Source organism: Anopheles moucheti, chromosome 3 (assembly GCF_943734755.1).
Source record: "Anopheles moucheti chromosome 3, idAnoMoucSN_F20_07, whole genome shotgun sequence".
Taxonomy (NCBI): domain Eukaryota; kingdom Metazoa; phylum Arthropoda; class Insecta; order Diptera; family Culicidae; genus Anopheles; species Anopheles moucheti.
The window spans coordinates 39,806,305-39,829,277 of NC_069141.1; the positions used below are offsets into that span (position 1 = coordinate 39,806,305).

At 40.1% G+C, this 22,973-nt stretch overlaps 3 protein-coding genes across 10 annotated transcripts in view; all 3 read left to right on the top strand.

The window, feature by feature from the left end:
• The first annotated feature begins 5,588 nt into the window (after positions 1–5,588).
• LOC128301336 (uncharacterized) lies at positions 5,589–12,806 on the top strand. 2 transcript variants are annotated; one of them, XR_008287342.1, is made up of 5 exons: positions 5,589–5,695; positions 10,426–10,696; positions 10,773–10,896; positions 11,146–12,123; positions 12,271–12,806. XR_008287342.1 is itself a non-coding variant. In XM_053037762.1 (4 exons), the coding sequence occupies exons 2-4, from the start codon at positions 10,503–10,505 to the stop codon at positions 12,376–12,378; spliced, it is 426 nt and encodes a 141-aa protein (XP_052893722.1). In that variant the 5' UTR covers positions 5,589–5,695; positions 10,426–10,502; the 3' UTR covers positions 12,379–12,806. The 2 variants fall into 2 exon arrangements, 1 of the variants encoding a protein (XP_052893722.1); XM_053037762.1 differs by lacking the exon at positions 11,146–12,123.
• A 446-nt stretch (positions 12,807–13,252) lies between these two features.
• On the top strand, positions 13,253–15,381 carry LOC128301332 (cyclin-dependent kinase 8). Of its 6 annotated transcripts, XM_053037757.1 has the most exons (7): positions 13,253–13,645; positions 13,724–13,975; positions 14,037–14,440; positions 14,513–14,855; positions 14,928–14,993; positions 15,058–15,070; positions 15,128–15,381. In XM_053037757.1, exons 1-7 carry the CDS (start codon positions 13,424–13,426, stop codon positions 15,331–15,333), a joined length of 1,506 nt encoding a protein of 501 aa, XP_052893717.1. In that variant the 5' UTR covers positions 13,253–13,423; the 3' UTR covers positions 15,334–15,381. The 6 variants fall into 6 exon arrangements, with proteins under 6 accessions (XP_052893717.1, XP_052893714.1, XP_052893713.1 ...); XM_053037754.1 differs by having other exon boundaries at positions 14,513–14,882; positions 14,922–14,993; positions 15,058–15,381; XM_053037753.1 differs by having other exon boundaries at positions 14,513–14,864; positions 14,922–14,993; positions 15,058–15,381.
• A 2,895-nt stretch (positions 15,382–18,276) lies between these two features.
• Positions 18,277–22,973, top strand: part of LOC128305144 (ankyrin-3-like) — a 52,497-nt gene continuing 47,800 nt past the window's right edge. For both annotated transcript variants that reach the window (XM_053042459.1, XM_053042460.1), the window contains exon 1: positions 18,277–18,474. In XM_053042459.1, the coding sequence (XP_052898419.1) occupies positions 18,277–18,474 (198 nt within the window). The remainder of the gene's footprint in view (positions 18,475–22,973) is intronic.

Consider the following 22,973-nt stretch of genomic DNA (forward strand, 5'->3'; position numbering starts at 1 on the left):
CGCTAAGCAATATTTCATGAAAGTTTGCACATCCTCACCAATATCCTTTTCCCGACGATCTTGTGAACACCAATTTTGCGTTACGGTTTCTGCGTATCATCAAACCATCCTTAGTGTGGTACAATTTTTCAACTTGAATGATAATTCAACACAATCTTGCAAAACAAAAGCTTCACTCATGCGGCTTCGCGTTCGATGATTCTTTCGCGGAATACATTATTCACTGAAAAGTACAAAGGCGACCGAAACAAAGCGAAACGAAAACGAATCCTAATCAAAAACAACCCAAATTCCTTATCACTGCAAATCACACTCGCGTAAAAGTTACATTTTTACGTTTGTTTTTCTACATTCCGTTTCGTTACTCGTGCTTTCCACAATGTCGGTCGATTTTCCTTCACCCAAGCTCCACTTTACAACACACTCTCTTCTGTATCTCTTCCGCTCCGTTTCTCTATTTCATATCTCTCACCGAACTGGGTTTTACTTCTCACAGTTAACAAATGACGGGTAGCACGCTTTTCAATTTACTTCCTCACACATATCGTCCAGCAGTGATGGAGTTTCCTGAATTCACTCTCGGATGATGTGGAGACTATCGACGTCACTTTGTTTAGTCTAGCTAGCCAAACCAAACGAACTGCTTCCGATGACACTGTTTCATATACTGGACTATAGTAAAGCAACAACTGATCAACACAGGCCGTCTAAACATTCAACTGGTCTGGGAAGAACACACGACATTGTTGAAAACTGGAATTCAACTGGCGTACCAAACTTTTGCCTTGTTGCTTAAACCACCTGTAGTGCAAGAACACTTTCGTTTATAAGTTTCAATCAGCAACTTTATAATGAAGAAAATACACTTTTTGCACCTTCATTAGTACGTTGAGAAAATCAGTTGTGATTATTGAAACACTTTCTTCTATAATACGATGCCTTTTTGTCACTGTACGTTTTTAATTGTGTTTTACCAGATGTGATAAACGTTCTGTTTTCTAAAAACGCATCACACACAGCGATGGACTTGGCTGCAGGAAACTTCCTGCACGGTAGCTGCTCTACACGCGCCAATCGTCAACACAAAACTGAAATCTGCTGTCGTCCTTTCTGGTTCAATCGCTGTAGGTGAGTTTTCCCGCTTCAGCGAGTTTTCCCACACGACCACTAACCTGAGAGCGGAATAACACTACCACTACTCACAAAAACCCCTACGGTTTGAGCAACATTCCAGCAAAAGTGAGAGTGAACGGGCGAGTGAGAGTGATCGGCGGAGAGCGATTGTCGGACTACGTTGGTCCCACAGCGGGCCAGCGATGCTGTTGGAAGATGTACGAAAACGAAACCGAACATTCGTCACCCGCGCCCGTAACCTTCGACATAGCACCGACACATCTGTAGCGGTCCCCAGCAGAGATCCATCAACGTGTCCCGGTGGCAGATCGAAGCTGGCAGCAAACCGTTTCGCGAGCCGCCGTTTGGCATCTGAGTGGTATCGGCTTTCATCGGTTTGTTTGCCACCGTCGCTCTACGCACCCTTCCATCCTTTGCTGGGATAACGGGGAAAACAGCGCAATAGAATGGAGCAAGTGTTTTGAAAACCGTTTGCCGCATTCGTAGAGGTGATTATATTTTTTTTGTTTTGCTTAGATGTTTTTGCTTTTGCACAGGTTTGGGAAAATAAATCCGTGCCACAGCTTGGGACGAAATCATAGTGAGGTTTTTTGTTTCATTTATTCATATTTCGGCTCCGTATTTGGGTAATGTAGAAGAAAAGTTTTATTTACCTTTTAAAATTTGAACAGTTTTTCGACACCGAAAGGCACTTATGTTTCCAGTTACTTCCTGCAACGTTATCAATAAAGTTCGGAAAGGCCCTATTAATCGGATAACCTCGGATCGGAAAAGCCGAGATTAGTACTAAATTTTATTGCATAATAAATTAAATTGTAAAATCGAATCACAACTCAAAATTAACGGTAGTCAGACTATTTTCCCCCGTAGTCAGATAGAAGGTTCTTACTACTGTGTTTGCTGGTTTTCGTGGACTCAATTTACGCGTATTTATGCGTGTGACGATATGAAAGGAAATTCTAATGTAACCGTCGTGAAAACTGGTAAATATACCGTTAATACCTAACTATGCGACGTGATAAAAGTTTTGTACACCAGAAATGGCATGACTTGGTAGATCATGACGCCAAAAGGTAGATGATTCAACAAACTTGTTCATCGTTAGTGCAACTTTTACTTTGTCCTATTTTATTAGGATTAGTGATAAAACGCGTTTTTAATCAAATATTATCTTAGTTAGTGTTGGTTATATCCTTTCAAACTACGTGATATACATTTCAAACTACGTCATACAACAGTACAAGTCAACACAACGATAGCTACCGCTATTACCATGAGCAGTTAAACTCAGATCAAGCTTGTTACTAAACTAAGATATATAATTAGATTAAAAGATACACAGTTTTTTACCGAGTCATCACATTTCTACTTCCTCAAAACCATGGGTTATCGAATCTTATAATTATAACGAATACATTGCGGTATATAGAAAACGCATAAAGTTAAGCTATTTTATTGATTTAACTTTTTTAAATGTAAATTTTAACTTTTAACGTCTTCAACGAAAACACAAAATGCTAAGTATCATATATTTGGGTCAACTAAATACATATTAGTAAAAAACATGAATTATGCAGATAAAAATATAAAATTATAAGTTATGATTTAAAGTTGTACAATATAAAACATATTTGAATGAATAATAGTTTGCAAAATGTGTATAAAAACTAGGAAGTAGTATAGGTTGTGAATGATCCAGTAAAATAAGTTTACATTTTGCATGTTTTGCTTAGATTACATTTTTGTAACTTTTATTTTAATTCGTCATATGACAAATGTTAATAATAATTTAATGATATGTAGTAGAGATATATAGTAGATATATAGTAAAAATTCGTACACCAGCTTTACTATTCACATAGGCATTCTTTTATATCGGTGCAAAACGATGAAAAGTTGCCGTCCCCTGAAATAAACAACTGTTGGAATACCCAAGAAACAAAACACCCAGTGTTGGAGAGTCGGATTAAAGACGGAGCAGATAACATTGAATGAAAGCTTAGGGGATGCAAATCCAAGTATTTCTTGTTTTTACTAGCTGAATATGAATCTCAGTTCTATTCTAATCTAATCTAACTATTTACAATAAATTCAACTATATGAAAACTTGACATTATTAATAGCACAGACTATTAAAACTAGCAAAATATCTAAGTTGTTAAACAATTAATTTTAATGATAATATATGATAATATATGTGATGAGATGACATGTTGATCATTTACTCGTTTAGTATATAATTAATGTTTTGTTTCACAATATAACATATCATAATTATCACACTTTTTTTAATCACTAATATGGTAAGAAATTTGCAGGAAAAACGTTAAAACATACATCATATTATTTATTTATTTATTATATATTTCTATTGATTTGCATATAAGACAACGCGTGGCGTACACTTAACCTATAACGGTTGTAAAAAAATATCAGTACCCATCCCGGCCTCGTTTACTGTAAAGCAATTGTAAATTAATTCAAGTTAAATTTAAATAAAGCATCAGCATAAAATCGAACTTGAAATTTTGTTAGGGGTCTGTAGAATTACGAATATAATACAACTTAATTGAATAAAACTTTAGTGATGGAAGACAACATAGATTCCAGTAAAAATAACGCATCCAACGGTTTTAGCAATACATAACATATTTTCCATATGCTTCCTATATTCCCATCAAACAGTTTGCTCGTGTTTCCTTTGCAGGTAACCTAGAAAGTATAAAATGGATTGAATGACATCATGATTCTTTAAAAAAAAGGAAAAAACCGAAATCAGCACCATAAATGCTCACTTTACACGAACAAATACTTACTGTACCGAGGCGGCCGGCTATAAACATCCGAGCAACAGACAAAAAGTGGCACGAAATAAAGACAGTTATTCACAAATGCACGTTCGTGTGCAAATCAACCTCTTATCCAGTTCCAGGTTAATGCTATTCTCATCTTGGCGTCAAGTCAAGTAAGTACCGCGTGGAACATAAAACATGTAGAAAAAAAAGCTTCATGACTTAACCCCCATAACCCTACCACCGTCGGTGAATCTACCATCAAGTGCCAAACATTTCTCTTTCGCTCATGCTCCCAATCTTTCACCACGGTGTCTGACAGTACCGTACATCTTGCGGCAAAAAGATTATGCTGAACCCGCCACGTCTCGCTCCCAAACCGACGGTAAGAACTTTTCCATCATTCGCATTAAATCACACGATCCACGAACGATTGGCCACGAAGAATGGCTGCATCACATTCCCCTTCATCTCTTCGGTCCAGTGCGAAATATACCCCGAAAGCCCTGCCCACGGTGGCCTCACAGGCAATTTCGAATTAATTCTGCCTAGCTGCTGAACCACGGGCGGTTGTAGAGTTTTACGCCAGCTCCAGGTGTATGCCACCACGCGGTAGGCCATGGCCGCGTGTCGGTGAACTACCGACAATCAACGAATGCTCTCGACGCCATTAAAACCCCGTTAGATTATTCACCTCGAGTACTCCTGGCTTGTGGCCCTTCTGGCGTTGCGCTTTGTTGAGAATTTTCGTTTGCTTTTCAGCATTACCTGTCACTATGAATGAAAATGGTGCTGATCGCAACCGCGGGCTACATTCTATTCTTCCCTGTTGTTTTAACATTGACGCGGAGATTTAAAGGGACTACTACAATAGTGCGAAATGAAAATAGAATGACTTGGTGTGCCACATCTTACGGCCACTTGTTATGGCTTTATCGAGAAATAATAGTTAATTCTGCAAGCAAAGCTCCATATCGTTAAACATGTTTTCCCAAATTCATAATTATTTGGTCTAAATAATAAAGAAGGAAAACACTTCAATCCTACCATGTGAATGCTCTATTCCATCTACAAAAAAAAAAAAACAAATAATCTTCCCCTGTCATTAACTGTTTTTTGTTATCTAAATTTTAATTACCACTTCTCGAATCCGATTTTCTAGCAGTGCAGCAGTATTTTCTGCAGCATTTTCAGTAGGGTGCAATGTGCAAACTAAGTCGATCGGTTTCTGAAAGCGATCCTTAGCCCCACATCGCATCGTTGCGTAGATGCAAGAAAACGAAAGTGAATCGCATTAAACGCGCCTCGGTGCACATGGCTAAACAGGTTCAGCGTCTACTAACTATTTTCTTTCAACTAACTGACCCATGGCGGGCTAGTGTCGAGCGATGGCTTATCAGGATTTTCCTGTGTGTATTTATAGACAATTTAATGACACTTCTCTCCAAGGCAAAATAGCAAAATAATATTTAGAAACGAGTTTCAACAAAACAATCATATGCATTTCTTTTCTAAAAGCTTAACCAGCACCATGTGCATTTAGTTTGTATCTCTTCATACACTCTCTCAAAATCTCACGGGTGCTCTTTTACATTGCCCGTTTTCTTCAGCGCTCTCTTGAACAAAGCGGCGATCATTCCAACCCACACAGCACAGTTTCCATCCGGTCGTCGGCGAAGCTGCACGCGTTCGTCGCTTCTTTGCGCGCAAGTCTTTCGTTTTTTTACCGCCACACGGCTACGATCGCCTGTCATCAGTTGGAGCGAAAGGTGCGTGCGAGTGTGTGTGTGTGTATCTATTTGTTTATTTTTCATGCTGTGCCACAAGCCATCCTGCCCTTAACTCTAGGGAAATCGCAGTGTTTCGTACGCCCCATTTAAATGTACAAAATTACCTCACACTTTTCTGTTTGTTTACCGAGAGAGTGTAAAAATTGGTGGTGAAATCAGTTACAGGTGGGATAAGATCATGATGTGAAACGGCAGCCTTTTCAGTATTCAAAACCAGCATGAGTCAACGTTCCGTGTCCGGTGTCGACGTTGGAGTGAAGTGGTTTTACGTGGGTTGTGTGCCTACAGTGGCGATCGATTGCGTGTTAATTTTCAAAGTTCGTTGTCTACCGTTCATAGGGAAAAGGAACACTTTACTGTGCGATGCAAACCATCTGTCCGTAAAATCGAGCCAATATAAGGGAGTCGAAAAAACAAACAATTTTGAAAATATTCAATATTAATTACATCACTATGCGGCCAGCGCGGTGAAAGAGAGATCATGCGGCATTCTTGGTGGATCTGCGCGGGTTGCACTTCTTCATTTTTCCTTCTTTTCCGTCGATCGATAGAAAGGTATCGATTGAAAAGAAAATAATGTTAGCTATTAACTTCTAAAAATTGCTAGAACTTCGCTCTGCATGCTTTTGTCTTCTTTCTTCGTAATTCCCCAACAATCGCCGTGGCATTACTATCGATGCTGGGTCAATCGTGATCGGAAAACGAAAGCACCAACGCTCCATTCCGGAGCATGAAAATAGGTCGATCCAAGGTTTTTTTGTTGTTGTAACGATCGTCGTGCACACGGGGAACCGTCGATCGCTACAAACCGCAACCACAGACGCTTATTCGTGGTTGCCACAGGCATTGACTACGTTGATAATACACGTGCAACGGAGCACGCTACATTGAAGCGCGGAAACCGGTTTTCAAACTTCGCCCGCTCTTAGCACCATCGCTCCACGCAACACTTCTGGAGCAGATCCACCGAATGTGGTCGGTGGGACTTTGCTTTGGCCTTCCTTGGCTAGTTCCCGGCGGCATGACGATGTTCAGATGTGAAATGTGAATGACGTTCGCTGCAAATGGCAAAACAAAACAAAAAATTGCACAACATCTAGCAGAAACCATTTTCGTTCCGATCCATTGCAGATTAATTTACGATAAAATCGCACATGGGAAGGAGGTAAAACAGGAAACACTGATTGGGTGTTAACTGTCAAACATTTTGCTATGAACGATACTGCATTTCAACACATGTGAATGTGATTTTGTTAGCACACACTTTCAAAACAGTTACAATTCTTTAATGCAAGACCAAGGGTCCAAACGAAAAATAACAAAATGGTACCCAATGTGATCTTTGTCCGCAAACAATATTTATAAACGCATTTGCCCAAAGCATGCATTTTGTTATTTAGCTTCGAACATTAGCTCTTTTATTTCCGCTAGGGTGATATGACGCAAACACAACACATGCGTGATGAATGGCGGAAAAAGATCCGCTCATCTTCGGACACAGTCTCTGCAGATAAATGATTGCTTGAAAACCGAAACTCATACGTGGACTTTCACTCATTGCGTCAGCCGGCAAAATGGGCGGAATGGTAGATTGCCATTCGGCCAGACTACGAGTTACGATCGTGCCGTGAGATGATGGATAACGTATGCGCCTAACTACTATGCACCTTTCCAGCGGTGGCTAGTAAAAAGAGAAAACAGTTTCGATTCAACACTAACACGGCATAATTGGCCATGGTATGAGATGGTAAATAAGCCGCAAGAAAACTGTTCACACAAAACGGTCCGACAATGGTTTAAATGTTGCGCAAACGGAAAGCTCGCCGCTGAACCGCAGCACACAGTCCTTGAACGGTAATAGGTGCCGAAGCATGCTGCAGCTCGTATGTAAATGTGTGTGATCGTTTAAGTGTGCACGTGAGCTCCGATCTCCGAAGGGACGAGAAGAAAAAGGCAAAACTTTTGGAAAGCATGTTTTGAGTAACCTTGCACGGCTGAATGCAGCTTAACTTAACGAGCCGCTCATCCGCATAAACGAAACACTGAAATACAAGGATGTAGTCGGAAAAAAAAATGGTCCGCATCGTCCACTACCCATCCGGTCGAGCTTTTATCAGCATGGCTTTGATCGACGATCGTCCACTAATTAGCGATGAATTCATTTTAATTGTAGTTCTTACTCCACCGAAGAACATGTTTTATCGTTTAAAGGTTATATCGTAATGTACGTTTACACTTCCACGAGCTCGGTTCTATCTGTACGTTCCCATAATGCGGAATGTTACACTGGAAAAATCAGAAAACCCTCGCATTTGTGAAGAAAATGCAAACCTTCTTCTGGTTTACTTTTTCCCAGGATCCTTTATGTTGAGCATAAGAGTTATTCCTAAGCGCCTCATAAGACCTCCCATTAAGCGCAGACTCCGTTAATGATCTCATTGATCTACGTACAGCCACCGGGTACATTCCTCCCAGCTACCCTTTTAGCAGAACAAATCGATTAAATAATTCAATTACCAACGATCTTTTACACGATCGCACACAGAAGCACACACCGCCACACTGGAACCCTCGGTATCATCGGACATTCTTCGCATCGCTTCGCCACCTTTCTTCTGGCAAGCATGTACCAGGAACTAGTTTAAGAAGATTATTCTGCTTTTTCACTTCTAAGTCCGATCGCACCGTCCCTAATCTAAATCGCAAGGAAGGTGGTCCAATTCCGGCTGGAATCAGTGCTGTAAGGCAACATTTCCATTACCGGTTGGCGCGTTGGCCTGAATATTTACTTTACCATTAATCCAAGCGACACAAAAATGGCATCAGCGCCCGAGCGACGTGTAAAATGTCAACTCATCTTTACGTTGGCTTTTGATCATTAGAAAACCTGCTTGAACGAACATTGCCATAGTGTAGGCAGCGGACGGCAAGTTTTAATTTTGTTTGTCAGACTTAAATTTGTAGCTTCTTGCTGATCAGTGAACAAAATATGAACAACTCAGGAAAGAAGGAATGCGTCATCGTTACTGTTGTGTGCGTAGACCCACGCACAATGGATACTGTCTATTTAAGGTGCGCGATGGACACAAAGTGAACTGGAGGACAGTATGAACCGGTTTTTTAATCCCACTTCGAGGTGGTTAATACTGAAAATATCACTGAAGTAGCGTGAAATTAACATGGAGGACATGAAGTTCAGCTGGCATTTGGCAGGGCATTTTGGAAACGTGCCCAACAGTTATTTATCTTCAATATCCCGAGCTCTTTTCTGTAGCAACAGTTTTATGATCTGAGAAACGATACTTAAAACTTTGCTTTAATTAGGACTTTAAAAATGTCCCACTGAATCCACTAGAATATTTGAAACTCTAAGCGAGTAAAAACAAACTAGGTAAATATTCATAATTCCTTGCACAAAATTACCAACTGACCGTAGCCTTTTACTGCAGGCTATTACGGCGGTCGAGAAAATTTCCCATCAACGTCCTACTTTTCTTTATAACACCTCGACCATAAATTCGCTGACCACCGCCGCCACCTCATTCCAAATCGGAACCACACCATCATACAGACGGAAGAACAAACTGCCGTGGGATGAATAAAAAAAAAAACAAAAATAAAATAACAACAATAACACTTCTGGGGTTGCTCACGATCCCGTTAGATTTGCGCCCCTCTGGATGTCCGAAGCATCGGCATTGTGGAGTGACGTGCTCTTTCGGAATGTTCTGCAGTTCCACAGTAACTCCACGAACAGTCGTTCTGTTCGCACCACTCATGACTGGCCAACTTTTTGTTTCCACGCGGATCTTCTCCCGCGTCTAAGAGCATTATTACATCAGCAAACGGGAAGTGACCTCTAATCTCGCAAACCGTCTACCGTACCAGACGAGGCGTAAACTGTGAAATGGTCCACACTTTAGACGTGGGGAGGTTTTTTATTATGTTGGCCTGTCTGTGGGTAGATGCTGTCTAAAAAGCATCCAGCGAGAAGTACATCGGTTGCGGTTTTGGCACATTAACAAAAATGATATGCGTAAAATGGGCTCGATTGAGATTGATCGTGCCAAAGGGAAGGAAACAATTAGGTGGGATAAAAGTAAAACTATACTATTATTGATTCATACCTGGCTTCGATTGCAAAATTACACATTTTACTTGCAAAATTACACTAATATGTATCACTAAACATTCAATATAAAACAGATGTTCGCAGAGTTCTACAGGTGATGCATACGCAGAGAGACTTGCAGAATAGTTTGCCCAAGTCGTTGACGTAGAGTAGATGATGCAATGCATATTCTGTTGATTTATCACTCCTCCCACCAACCGCTCAAGTATAGTAACTCCATAACACGGACAAGTTGCAATGAGTAATGTCCGATGTCCTCCAATAAAGTGTCTGAATAAACGTAGCTGTGTTAATATGCTGTAGACCTTAAGGCTCTGAATGAACGACACAAGGAGACAAATTGAAATGGTACAACTACCGGTTAAAGAACAAACACTTGAAGCAGAATAAACTTCTAACGTCAGCATCTAATTCAACGACAGAAAGCAAGTTAAATTACAAACAGTGTTTTACACACTTTCGTTCCGGCGGTCGTGAACAAATTGTTTTGTCGCGGTTATTCTCACGTTCCACATAGGCAAAACACTTTCAGCAGCAATTTACATTCCCTTTTTCCTCATCTTCATGTTTATACCAGGTTCGTTCCCAAGCGAGTAAAATCCACATACAATATACACCAGACGTGTGATATATCGCTAAACACCTGTTACTATCATGGGCAAGGTCGTGGTACTAGTTCTCAGCATCGTTATCTGTCTAGCCACTCAGCAGGCGATGGCAAAGGAAAAACACATCAAGTACACCGAGAAAGATCTGCTGCGAAAGTCGATCGTGTACGACAAAAACACACCGGATGTATTCTACTGCCCCGTCAACAAACCGACCGGAATGGATAAGATGATTGTGAGGTAATGTAAGAAGGTATACAAAACATTGGGACTGTCTCTTACTGTCGAATTCCTTCCGTTTTGTATCTCACTAAAGGTCACGTCCACTCCACAAACTCTGTGAACACGAGGGTAAACCACTTCCTTCGCACTACAAATCGGACTGCTACAACGACGTCGACGAGTCCAACTATGCCTGCAAGGAGAAGTACAGAATCATGGTAAAGTATATTTGGCAGTGAGAAGTTCGAATGGTCTCTTCACTCTGCAGCATATGGGCTTTTTCAAGCAAATGAAATTAAAAACTAACATTAATCAATTATTCTTTCCGGAGCATCGGCTATGCACCTCACGCTCGGCTGCAAACAAAATCTCACTAATTGAATCAAAGGTATAGTGCCGATTATTAAAACCAATGTTTTCGATTCGTCTCTCCCCAAAACCCGACAATGTCCAAAACCCGGGTATAGAAACGGTTCGCCAAAGATAATGTCGAGATCTAAGGCAGAATCTCTTCAAGTTGTTGGTGATCTACACGCAACGACTTTCTCGTGCGAGCGATAATGTTTAGACCTTACTATGCGCTGAAAACTATATCCATTTTCAAGACTCAAAACTGTACAGAGCTCTGAAGACGCTGTTAAACTTTGAACGACTTTCTTAGCCTTTCTTATTCTCTTCTCTTTGTCTTTTATCAATTTCTGCTGTAGAACATATTGTGTCCTCGCGATAATGCGTGTGAATTGCGATTAACATTTTGCTTCGATAATTTTCTTCCAATCTTCCTTTTCGTTTTTCCGCCCAAATACTGCCTTAGCCAATTTTTATTCAATTACACCTAATACCAAATCATTAAGTAAGACACCCAAAAACGTAAATATCTAAATAAGAAACATTATTTTCATTTTAACGGTTACCAAACGACGAACATGTGCACTTTCGTTCGTCAAAAGAGTGTTGCTGCTAACCATTTCATTTACTTATATTCATTTAACACACTAATAGCACACAAACCATTCCGGGTGAAAACGGTTAAGGTACATGAAATGTGGCAAATGTTTGAACTGTCTTATGTTACTAACCATTTTTCTCGGTCGCTCCTATGCATTGGACAATATATTCTGCTGGTGGTTTCACAATTAATCCTAATTGTAACATGCCGTGTACGTTAACGCATAACATGACTGCTGATTGCTTGCAAAACGTTAACTTCCGTACGTGACTGTGGACATCGTTAGGCAACACTTTCTTCTGGGACATATTTGCATATTAAAGAAACAAAACGCCACACTGCACACAGAAACACGGTACTAAGACGGATTTGAATAGAACATATCGCTTTGCACAAGAAATTTACACACATTTGAAGGGATTTACAAATCACAAATCCTGCTGCTTAAACGCCAGCTAAAAGCATTACACGGGCAATGGAGCTCTATACACGAAAGGTGCGTATAAAACCAAAACTTTGCTACACAGATATACTCAACGCATGGATCTATGCGCTTTGGTTATTTCGTTTGCAATTTCTATATTTTGATGCAGCAAAGCTGGCCTGTAGATTAATGCCGTATATGTTTTGCTTCTGTTTCCAGATGCGTCTGAACCCTCCCGGCAGTGACGTTCCGTTTAATGGACAGCGTTTGAGCAGGTTTATGGACATGGATGACGACATGAAGCGAGTTAAGTCAAAGAAACATTGATCGACAATGGTCTGACTTATCGGCCAGATAGCTGCCGTTACCTGCTTCTGTTCGCTATGCCATATTAACAATCCCGAATCCTAACAATGCTGTTGAATGGAACACGGTTTCATTCATCCTCGCAACTGAAACTGGGTACTGGATGGAGAATACAATCGTTAGTTAGACGCGTCTTTCAGTGATATTAGACTACGCTTAAAGCCTCTATTCTACGCACTGCTGATCGTGAATGTGTAATATATACTGAACAGTTCGTTGTATATTGTGTGTTAAAAAAGAATATTTGAAAGCAACTGTTTTCTGCGATACAATACCTAGAAGCGACCGACAACATTTTGGACTAACTCGGATCTAAGAAGTGCTCGATTTCATATATAATTCACACCTGTTAGTTGAATTGTAAGTGGGAGGGAAGTAAGGAATGTAATAAAACAGTTAAACATTTAATCAAAAGTATATTTTTGTGTTGTGTTGAAAAAACGGCCGTTCTACTGAAAAGTTTCATTGCTATGGTGAATTTGAAATTTACTTTTGAAACATTTCAAACTGAATTGAAATACAACAGTCGGTTGTAGTGTTCCGCTTAATTTTTTTTTTTCGCAAATCATTTTCATTTTGATCCAGTTTTTAATTCTCGCTCTTGCATTGTTTGGCTTTATTTTAAAATAGAAGCGATCGATAATACGGAATCCTTATTTAATGCAAATTTCAGTTTTATTGATGCTTGTTATGAGGGTAATTTTTCTGGATTTATTGCCAAAAGTCATCAAAATTGACCGATGCTTCCTTACTGTGCCACGCTGCTGTCACCCTATTCCAAAACGGAATCGTAAACAAACAATCAGCAGCGAGCAGCAACGCACAACAAATCCAGTTTTCTTTTTACCGCAGTAAGAGAATTCGTTAAAAGATCTCTTCAATATTCATCGAAATAATAAGGTGTTTTAGCCGGTGCCGCCAATTCGTAAAGATCAATCAGTATTTGTTCACGCTATCGTGTTTTGTTAGTCGTGCTCTGTAGCCTATTGTCGCTCGATTCCGTACCATGACTACCGCTGTAATGATGGATTACGACTTCAAGATGAAAACGCAGCAGGAGCGAGCGAAAGTGGAAGACCTGTTTGAATACGAGGGTTGCAAGGTAGGCCGTGGTACGTATGGACACGTTTACAAAGCACGGCGCAAGGAGGGCAACGATACGAAGGATTATGCACTGAAACAAATCGAGGGAACCGGTCTGTCGATGTCTGCTTGCCGAGAGATTGCAGTGAGTATAATGGGTGCCGGATAAAGAATGTTTGTAAATTATAAGGTGTTTCAACATGCAAATCATTGTCTATTACAGTTGCTACGCGAGTTGAAACATCCAAATGTGATAAACCTCATCCGGGTGTTCTTATCACACACGGATCGCAAAGTGTGGCTGCTGTTCGATTACGCCGAGCACGATCTGTGGCACATAATTAAATTCCATCGAGCGGCCAAGGCCACGAAGAAACCAGTCATGGTGCCGAAGGGAATGGTGAAAAGTTTACTTTATCAAATATTGGATGGAATTCATTATTTGCACAGTAACTGGGTCTTGCACAGGGATTTGGTAAGTTGGCTATTTGGTTATACCCTTAATCAAACAAAGAATAATGATTTGTGTTTATCAGAAACCGGCAAACATTTTGGTGATGGGAGAGGGAAATGAGCGAGGTCGTGTAAAGATTGCCGACATGGGATTTGCCCGCCTGTTCAATGCACCGCTCAAGCCATTGGCCGATCTTGATCCGGTAGTCGTCACCTTTTGGTATCGTGCACCAGAGCTTCTGTTGGGTGCTCGGCACTATACGAAAGCAATCGATATATGGGCAATTGGTTGCATTTTTGCCGAACTGCTTACTTCGGAACCTATTTTCCACTGTCGGCAGGAGGACATCAAGACGAGCAATCCGTACCATCACGATCAGCTGGACCGTATATTCAACGTGATGGGCTTTCCGCAGGACAAGGACTGGGAGGATATTCGTAAGATGCCGGAACATCACACCCTCACGAAAGACTTTAAGCGTTCTAAGTAATATGGGCATTGCTCATTCCTATAATGCAACTTATTGTATAACGCATCGTTATATTTCTCTCTTTTCAGCTATGCCAGTTGTTCCCTAGTAAAATACATGGAGCGGCACAAAATCAAGCCAGATAGCAAAGCGTTCCATCTGCTACAAAAGTTGCTCTTGATGGATCCTAATAAACGTATCACGTCGGAACAAGCTATGCAAGATCCGTACTTTTCGGAAGATCCAATGCCGACAGCCGACGTATTTGCCGGATGCCCGATTCCGTATCCCAAGCGCGAGTTCCTTACTGACGAGGACCAGGATGATAAAGGAGAAAAACGACAACAGCAACAACAACAACAGCAGCAGCAACAACAACAGCAGCAAAACAACCAGCAACAGAACAATCAGCAACAAAATCAACAGGGAAATGTACGAGCAGTGCGTATAGTAGATAATGTATCTATATCTGGCTAATAATTCTATGATTGTATTTAGCAACAGCAACAACAGCAGCAGCAACAGCAACAACAGCAGAACCAGCAGAACTCGCAACAACAATCCGGAAATGTAAATGATTTTATCAGAGGTTTTGCCGAAGAGGTAACTTATTGTCTGATTGGACTCGTTTCAGCAAATGCAACAAGGTGGTGGCGGCGGAGGAGGAGCCGGAGGTGCGGGTGGAGGAAACGGCGGCGGTCAAGGTGGAGGTGGTGGGATTGATCACAACAATGCCAAACGCGTAAGACTTTCAGGTCCGAACGGACATCCAAACAATTCGCAAGGCGGGATGACACAGCAAGAGTTATACCAGCAGCAACAGCAACAAAATCAACAGCAGCAGCAACAACAACAGAATCAAATGATGTTCAACAATGCTCAGCAAGGGGGATTCCAACAACGGTATTAATTATGACGCATAAGTAATAAACTTCATACTCTTATTTGACATAGAACTGAAGAACCGCTGAACATTTGGTGTATTTTTGTTTTAGAAAAATTTACAGTAGTTATCGAACAGCTACTATTACAAATACAAGATTTTCTTTTAACTACATTGTGTTATCTTTCAAACGTGCAATTTACCGCATGTTGTTTTAAATAATTGTAACTTTCACTGCTGGTTATCAATGCTTCATTATTAGAAATTAGTCACACAAGCTACACGCATATATTTAAGTATGAGAAATTGCCTCTGCTTTATCTAATCTTCCAGGTTGCAATTGAATTAAATTTGTATCATTTATTTAACGGTCTTTCACGTTACCTTTCGACTTGGCAACACTGTTATTTGAATTGAAAACGATAAGTATACGATTTTCGCTGACAGTTGTAAACATCGCGCCATCGTCGTCAATCGAAATGTTTTCATCATACCTTTTAGAGTCCAAATGTCTTAAAAAAATATCATGAACCTCCAATAGTTCGTTGATTTGAAGCATCATAAGGTTATTGTATGTGATATAGAGTTATTAAGTTGTTTTATATTTTCATTCTGTTTTAACCAACAAAATAATTGTGATAAATAATAAATACGAACTGAGCTTTTGAATTTACCAAACAAAAATTCATTTTCAAGTCAGTGGCATTAGTTTTGTTCTCATATAATTTTTGATGTGTGAAACTAATTCTGCAGATTGAAAACTAACGCGTTGGTGTGCATTGCCCCGTGCTGTCAAAATAAGCTTGCGATGTTTTGTTGTACAGGACACTTTGTGGGGAAATATTTTTTTAGAAATTGTACAATAATTCATTATTCACAAACATGTATAAAGGTCATCCATGGAACGTTTACAACGGTTCACTATGTCTTGAAGGTAAAAATGTAAAGTTTCAAATTTTAAAAAATTTCAACACTGTGGAACACTGTAGACATCACCCTTGATTTACGATGCACGCCGCGCTTGTGCGAGTCGAATGTCAGGTATTTGTTGCCTGGGTATTCTTCCGATATTCGTGAGTGCGGACGGACGCGTACTGCTTGGTTTGTAGTCGGAGTTCAAGATCAAGTATTTGTTGTTTATATTTGTACAGTGCATAACTTTTTTCAAAATTAAATAATTGTGTAAAATTAGCAAACAAAATCGATACGACGTTTTAGTTTATTTATCGAAACAATTCATATACAAGTTACACCGGAACTCATCCGGATAATCTGTGAATTTTCCTCGAGCAGCCAGTGTGAATAATTGTGTTATTAAATTGTGTTCAATACAAGCAAAACGTGTTTACGAAAAAGTCTATCAATTGGTTTCAAAAGTTGTGCTAGATAGAATAAAACAAGTGCAACTCTGATCCATTAAAAGCATTTAAGGCATCGGGAGCGTGTTTTCATGCAACGCTTGCTGGTATGTGTGTAACGTAGGTAAGCGAAAAAGGGGCGTCTGGATCTTTATGTTGCGTTTTTATGTTTGGTTACGGTCAGGAAAAGGGTGGTGAGTGAAAACAGTGCCTGGAAGTTTTTCACGCTTCAAAACGTTAGGCCGCTACAAAAATAGCGGAAAAGACCGTTCTCATTCAGTAACCATAGCGTGGAAGTGAGAATTTCCGCCCAAAACTCACGCATGGATGACAGTGAGATGGAATGGAAACGGCTACAGCAGCAAGTGAATGTTTTCATGCGCCGCGAGGAAAAGCTCAGTTGAGTTTTGTTCCGTGCAGTGGGCACAATTGCCAGAATTTCACAATTCCTGAGTGTATCGGAAACAGTGTAGTTTGTACGTGTTTGTACTATTATGAAGAGTGATTTAGATAAATTGCATAAACAAGAGTGGTTAAACAGTAATTGCTGATACTTATAAACTGTAAGTGACCGTTTGTGCCAAGGTGAAAAACGTACAGAAAATTGTGTTCAATTGCGAAAATGTTCCTTAATACAATTGTGTGTACACATTACACTTTAGCTGAGAGTGAGATGAGGTCATCTCCCTTGGACAGAATTGTGCGTTTGTGTCAGATATTCGTGTTGTATAGTTATGAATGTAAAACTACAATTATTCTAACAAAATAAACGTCAAGCAGTGTAATAAATCAGAATTTCGATTGTTGAAGTGTGATGTTCTAACAATCTGAATTGTTATCGCAACAAAACTCACGCACAGGAACCGGGCGTTGGACGGAAATCGTTCGTTAGTCATTCTGATTTTCCTGGTCACATAGCATTTTCCCGGTCGCCACATTCACCTTTTCCCCGCTTGAACTACAGCGGTTTGTTTGTACGTGCTGTGTGTATGTGTGCTGTCGGTGTGGGTGTTTAGTGAAATGTGAGGTCGGTCAACGGAAGGAAAGAAGAGAGGCAGCTAATGAGAGAAAGAGAAAACGAGAGATTGAGCGAGCCTTTACTGTGTGGCGCGGTTGGAAAAATCGATACGGTCGGTGACTGCTTTGTTGTTTTTTGTTTGATTTTGTAGGTCGATTGTCGTCATCGATGTTTTTCCTCCAGCTAACGGTAGAAGTCGTGCATTAATGAGCATTTTGAGTGTGCCCTGTGTAGTGGTGGAAAAGATCGAAAATACATCATCAGACTTGGATCAGGGGGAACTGCGGTATCCCTAGCTTGGGAAGTTCCAAGTGCACGATCGATGCATATTCCTCTTTGCACGAGCAATCACAAAGTGTTCACAGAAATAAGTGTTGTCAAAGTCATTTGAAACCCTGCATTTATTGGTTCCACTTTATTGTGCCCGTTTTTTATAGTTCATCTACAATCCACTGTGAGTGAGTGTGTAATTGGTGCCAGTTTTGGTCAGTGCAAAATAGAGCTAACGATAGGAAGAATCGTCAAAGTAACACAGCCAAAACCACTGGAATACGGAATCGTACATCAAGTGCACGGTTTTGCGGAAATCAAAACATGGCATTAGAGGAGACCCAAAACAATGGGTCCGCCGTGGCGGTAGCACCGAAGGAAAATGTCCCACCACCACTCAAGCAACAGCCACCGCAAGGTCAAGCGCAGGTACAACCGACATCGACATCGAATGAAAAGCTGAATAATATCGTCAACGGTGGTGGGGCGACGATGGAAAAGTCACGATCCAACAACAAACAGGTAAGGAGGATGAGCGGTGGAACCATGATGGAGTTTAGCTCGTGGATTTATGCGCAGATCCGAAGGTCCAGTGCTTCGGAGAAATGATTCTAATTTTCCTGTCCATTTGACATTTTGCACAATCTATTGTGCTGCTGTTGTCTTCTGTACCAGCCCATTCTTCGTGGGTCGCTGTCTTTTCTCATTCTCTTTCTCCCGCTCTCGTGAAAATCTTAAGCATTGTTTGCATCCTTTCAAAAAGGGCATCGATTGCATTACCAATAGGACAAATATTTTACTGTTTGGTTATATATATGGTTGGATGAAGAATTTGAAAAAATGTGGGGAATTGTAACTTCAAAAGATTCCAATATTTCTTAGAAAATTCAGTTTAGAGTACATAAACGAATGTATTAATATAAAAATTTACAAACTATAATCCAATGCCATCTCTAAAACCACTGCCCTCTTTAAGGCGTAACGCAACTATAAAAACTCTTTAGTGTTTTTTGTGCAATACAAAAAAAAAATATATGAAAATATTTTAATAACTCGTAAAGAGAAAAGTTGATTATTCATCAACAAACACCAATTTTACAAAACACTAAAGTTAGTTAATTTTTTTATCGTGTTATGCTTTATTCATATTCGTTCAAATATGTGACACACGACATTTGTATCATTTTCATTTTGTATTATACAAATGATTGTCAAAATGCCACTAAATTTGTCATCTTATCAATTTGAAGATGCAGCTCTAGGTGTTACTCGTACCATTATCAATGAAATTTGTTTTACGTTTTGGTTATTCCATTCATCCATTAAATGTTGAGTTAACCTTGGCGTTGAAGCTTGGTAGTCGCTTTTTATTGCTGTCATAAAAAGCGGAATCTACTGCGATAAGAATTAAATGGTATGGTATTTATTTGTGACTCGAGGACTAGCGTGGCCGTACTGTAATAATGATTCGATATTATTTTATAAGTTAAGTGGCAGCTGAATAACATACAGTAGTATAGCAGTATATATTCATTACGACACGTGTATGTCCGATGAATTGAACAAATAATAATAATACTTTTCTACAAATATGCTGCACAGCTCGATAGCAGACAAAGTAAGATATAATAAATGGGAGCTCTGTTTTTCACCAGAGTTTCGTCCAAACCAAACAAACCCCGGTGGTCAAATGCACAGTGCCAAATAGCTGTACAGCCGAGCAAACTGCGCCACGATTAGACCGGCAGGGTGAGAATATTTCAAGGTCATCCACAAGATGCTTTTGCTATTGCCGCGGCCGCCACTTTCGTTCGGATTGAATCGCGAGCTGTAGGTAGATGTGTTTAGGGCATCCATACATAGTGGTCTTTCGGCATTCTTGATTGTTGTATTCCTTTGTAGAGAAACAGATGCCCCACCTGGGTTAGATTAGCAAACAAGAAGCGACCGTTTGGGCAAAAGACGAAGCTACCAAACGACGCATAGAAACACCAGAGGTTTGCACAAACACGACGATACCGGCATACCGAGCTTATGTCTGATGTCATCGTTGAATTTGGTCTCAGCTGCTAAAAGAGGGGGGGCTAAGCTATGGCAGCAAGTGTGAATTTTTAGTAACATCTTCTAATGAACATGAAGGTTTATTGGTGTTGCGATTTTGAGGATTTTATTTGAATCCGGATAAATTGATGTTTTTAATGTTCCTAAAACATGGTAGTGTGTTTTAAGGTGGCCGATGCAAATGTTCTTCCATTTCTGAATATTCTACAATTTCTTGAAGGGGAGCATTACCTACAAGGTCGGTGGAACAATGGCGAGTGAATAATGTCAGAGAAAGCGTGTTAAAAAAGCGTCTGCAAGTCTTTAATAAGCTCCAGCTCAAAGGTGAACAGCTCTGTCTTCATTTGGTATAAATGATCTTGTAATCTATCATTCTTAATGGGAGATCATTTGTACGGTACAATGAAATAGATATTATGCTGACGTACACTCGAGGTTGCTGCCGATAGCCACAGCAGAAAACCCATCCAATTACGGGCCCACTGTGGTCTTTGCCGACTACTCAGTTTCCGATTTCTTCGCATATATTCCGACACTCGAAGCACCACCTCCATTCAGTTCATCTTGAGTCGCGCAAGCGGGGGTTGGTTTATCTTCGCAAGTATCAAATCGACGCCGGCATCCGATACTCACCAGTTGAATCAACGAGGTAACCATCCAATGCTTCTGGAGCTCTTTCACGGTCGAGTGATACGAGGAGTGCATTCTTCCTGCGCACGGTCGCGCTTCTCTTTACGGCGAAACAAGCGGAATTAATATGTTTATTTTTCGTCGTTAGTTTCGACATTGAAGACTTGTTGTGCTTATGTCATCGCTGAGCGGAAACATGCTAAATTGAAACATATCTACCCTCGCAGCTACCAGTGACCCCGGTTTGACTTTTTGGCCAACCATTGATGTGGGATAGTCAAATGAAGCAACGATCTGGCTCGAGAAGGTATAGTTTATGGGGTTTATTCGGCATGGCGAATGACTAGTGGCTGATGATTTCATAAACTAAGCTCGTTGTCAATCGGGACCATTGTAGATGCAGAACATAATTCTCAAGAGCACACAGTGCGTGATGATTTGCTCGGTTGAAGATTTAGCGAAGGCAAGCTCTTTTCACGATGAATCAGATTTCGCTTGGTAGTTTTCGTTTAGTTTCTACTATGCTGGTCTTTTTTAACACACAATTGCAGCTTTTTTCTTCCTGAGTTAGTTACATTCAAAGACGGAAATGCCGGGAATCATTGTCAGTGGGAGAACACTGTAGCTATGGAACATCACTTTGTTCGCCATTTCGAAACAGTTCCAAATCACACCATCAGGAGAGTTTTTTTCCTGTGTTTCGGAGGAAGTTTGCCCTTGACGCCACTCGCCCAGAAAATCGACACAGTTTTGCACGGTGGAGTCTAATAATACCTGCTTTACTGTGGTGCTCTTTATCATGATCATCTTCAACGTACCCCGTTTCCTTCAGCACTACCATTCTTCTTCACTCTTATCGTAGCTTGATGGTGATTCGTTAGTAACTACCTCAGCGATGCCTGTCGTAATGAACTTCTGATGAGAATGTTTGATGTCGTTAGGTGATGATATAACGAATTCAGCAATATCTAGTAAGTTTTTTCAATTCCACGTTCCGGATTCACGTACTTGTTCCGGATTTTCAATTTTTTAGTGTAGTTATTCATTTTAAAAACATTAGTAACTATCATCCAGATTAACTAAACTTTTTCTGATAGAGGTTTTACAACAATAAAATTACTTTAAATAAATTTAAAAATCGCTTCCCAGTTACGCTTTATCAGTGCAGTAAGAAACATGTCCCCTAGAACAAGCATAACTGTTAGATATGCGAAAAAAATAAATGTCATCTAACGACCATCAAATGGAACCGAAATGAGGGATTCATTACTGATACGTGGCGTTTGCTGCTTGGTTTTAAATGTAATATTGTTTCATCCGCTCGTTGATGTGCTAAATGCCGGACAGAAGCAAGGGGGTAGGGATATAAAACTATAATTACAAACCACTTTCGCCTTCCGAGCGAACGGACGAGAGTAATCGCGCCATATGAAGACCGAATGTTTATGCTGTTAGCGCGCCGGAGGTCTTTGAGAGTATTTTTTCTTGCTGAAAATTTGGAAATGTGACGTTCCTCTGCGTAACCGTGCCAGGGAAGGATGAAAGTTAGATAAAAGCCGATGGACTCGTGTTTTTCGTACGTTAACATGACATAAATTATGTACCCGTTCCACTCTGGTGAAACTTCCATTAGAAATTTTTTTTGGTGCAACTTTAAAACCCTGTTGAAAATGGAAGTGATATTTTATTCTCTTGCTTGCCCTATTGCGTAATACGGTTAGGTTTTTAAATTTTTTATGCAAAATCCCAAACAGCTTACATTCAAGATCCATGGAAGTTATTCATGTTTTACTTCCTTTCTTTTACAAGCAAATGAAACCAAATATGTCGCACTTGTGGGGTTAAATTTATATACAAAGCAAGAACACCATTGTACTGCACATCGACAGTCTGTCTTTGAAAGTATAATCTTAAACTTCGCTAAAGCGACCCGAGCCGATTTTCATCCACTACGATGAACCAACCGAGATATTGATCAGAACCGGTTTATTTAGGTATATTTTTTTCTGCTACGCTTGGTGAATTTAATTCAACCACACGAGCTGTGAAAAAGTGGTCATCTCGTAACCGTAGATCGGTTAAACCGGGAGGTGGATTTCGATGAATTAAAAAGCTGCTGTTTCAGTCATTTCCAACTCCCATGTTGTTGTTAAGGTTGTAAAGAATCATTTATTTTCGATAGAATTTCTCTTGATAGTATTAGAAGAAAATATTATCGATTAAAGAGAAGATAGATAATTTTGTAACCTACAGTTTTTGTTTATCATGTTGTTTATAAACACGAATATTCTATCAAAACTATTCGCGGTTTCATTGGGACACTGTACACA

What these genes read in the sequence shown, in the direction of transcription:
- LOC128301336 (XM_053037762.1), top strand. Translation starts at nt 10,503, where the DNA reads ATGGGCAAGGTCGTGGTACTAGTTCTCAGCATCGTTATCTGTCTAGCC. An exon ending in ATGGATAAGATGATTGTGAG is followed by an intron (nt 10,697 to 10,772) that starts GTAATGTAAGAA and finishes ATCTCACTAAAG; the next exon opens with GTCACGTCCACTCCACAAAC. An exon ending in AGGAGAAGTACAGAATCATG is followed by an intron (nt 10,897 to 12,270) that starts GTAAAGTATATT and finishes TTCTGTTTCCAG; the next exon opens with ATGCGTCTGAACCCTCCCGG.
- LOC128301332 (XM_053037754.1), top strand. Translation starts at nt 13,424, where the DNA reads ATGACTACCGCTGTAATGATGGATTACGACTTCAAGATGAAAACGCAG. An exon ending in CTGCTTGCCGAGAGATTGCA is followed by an intron (nt 13,646 to 13,723) that starts GTGAGTATAATG and finishes TGTCTATTACAG; the next exon opens with TTGCTACGCGAGTTGAAACA. An exon ending in CAGTGCGTATAGTAGATAAT is followed by an intron (nt 14,883 to 14,921) that starts GTATCTATATCT and finishes GATTGTATTTAG; the next exon opens with CAACAGCAACAACAGCAGCA.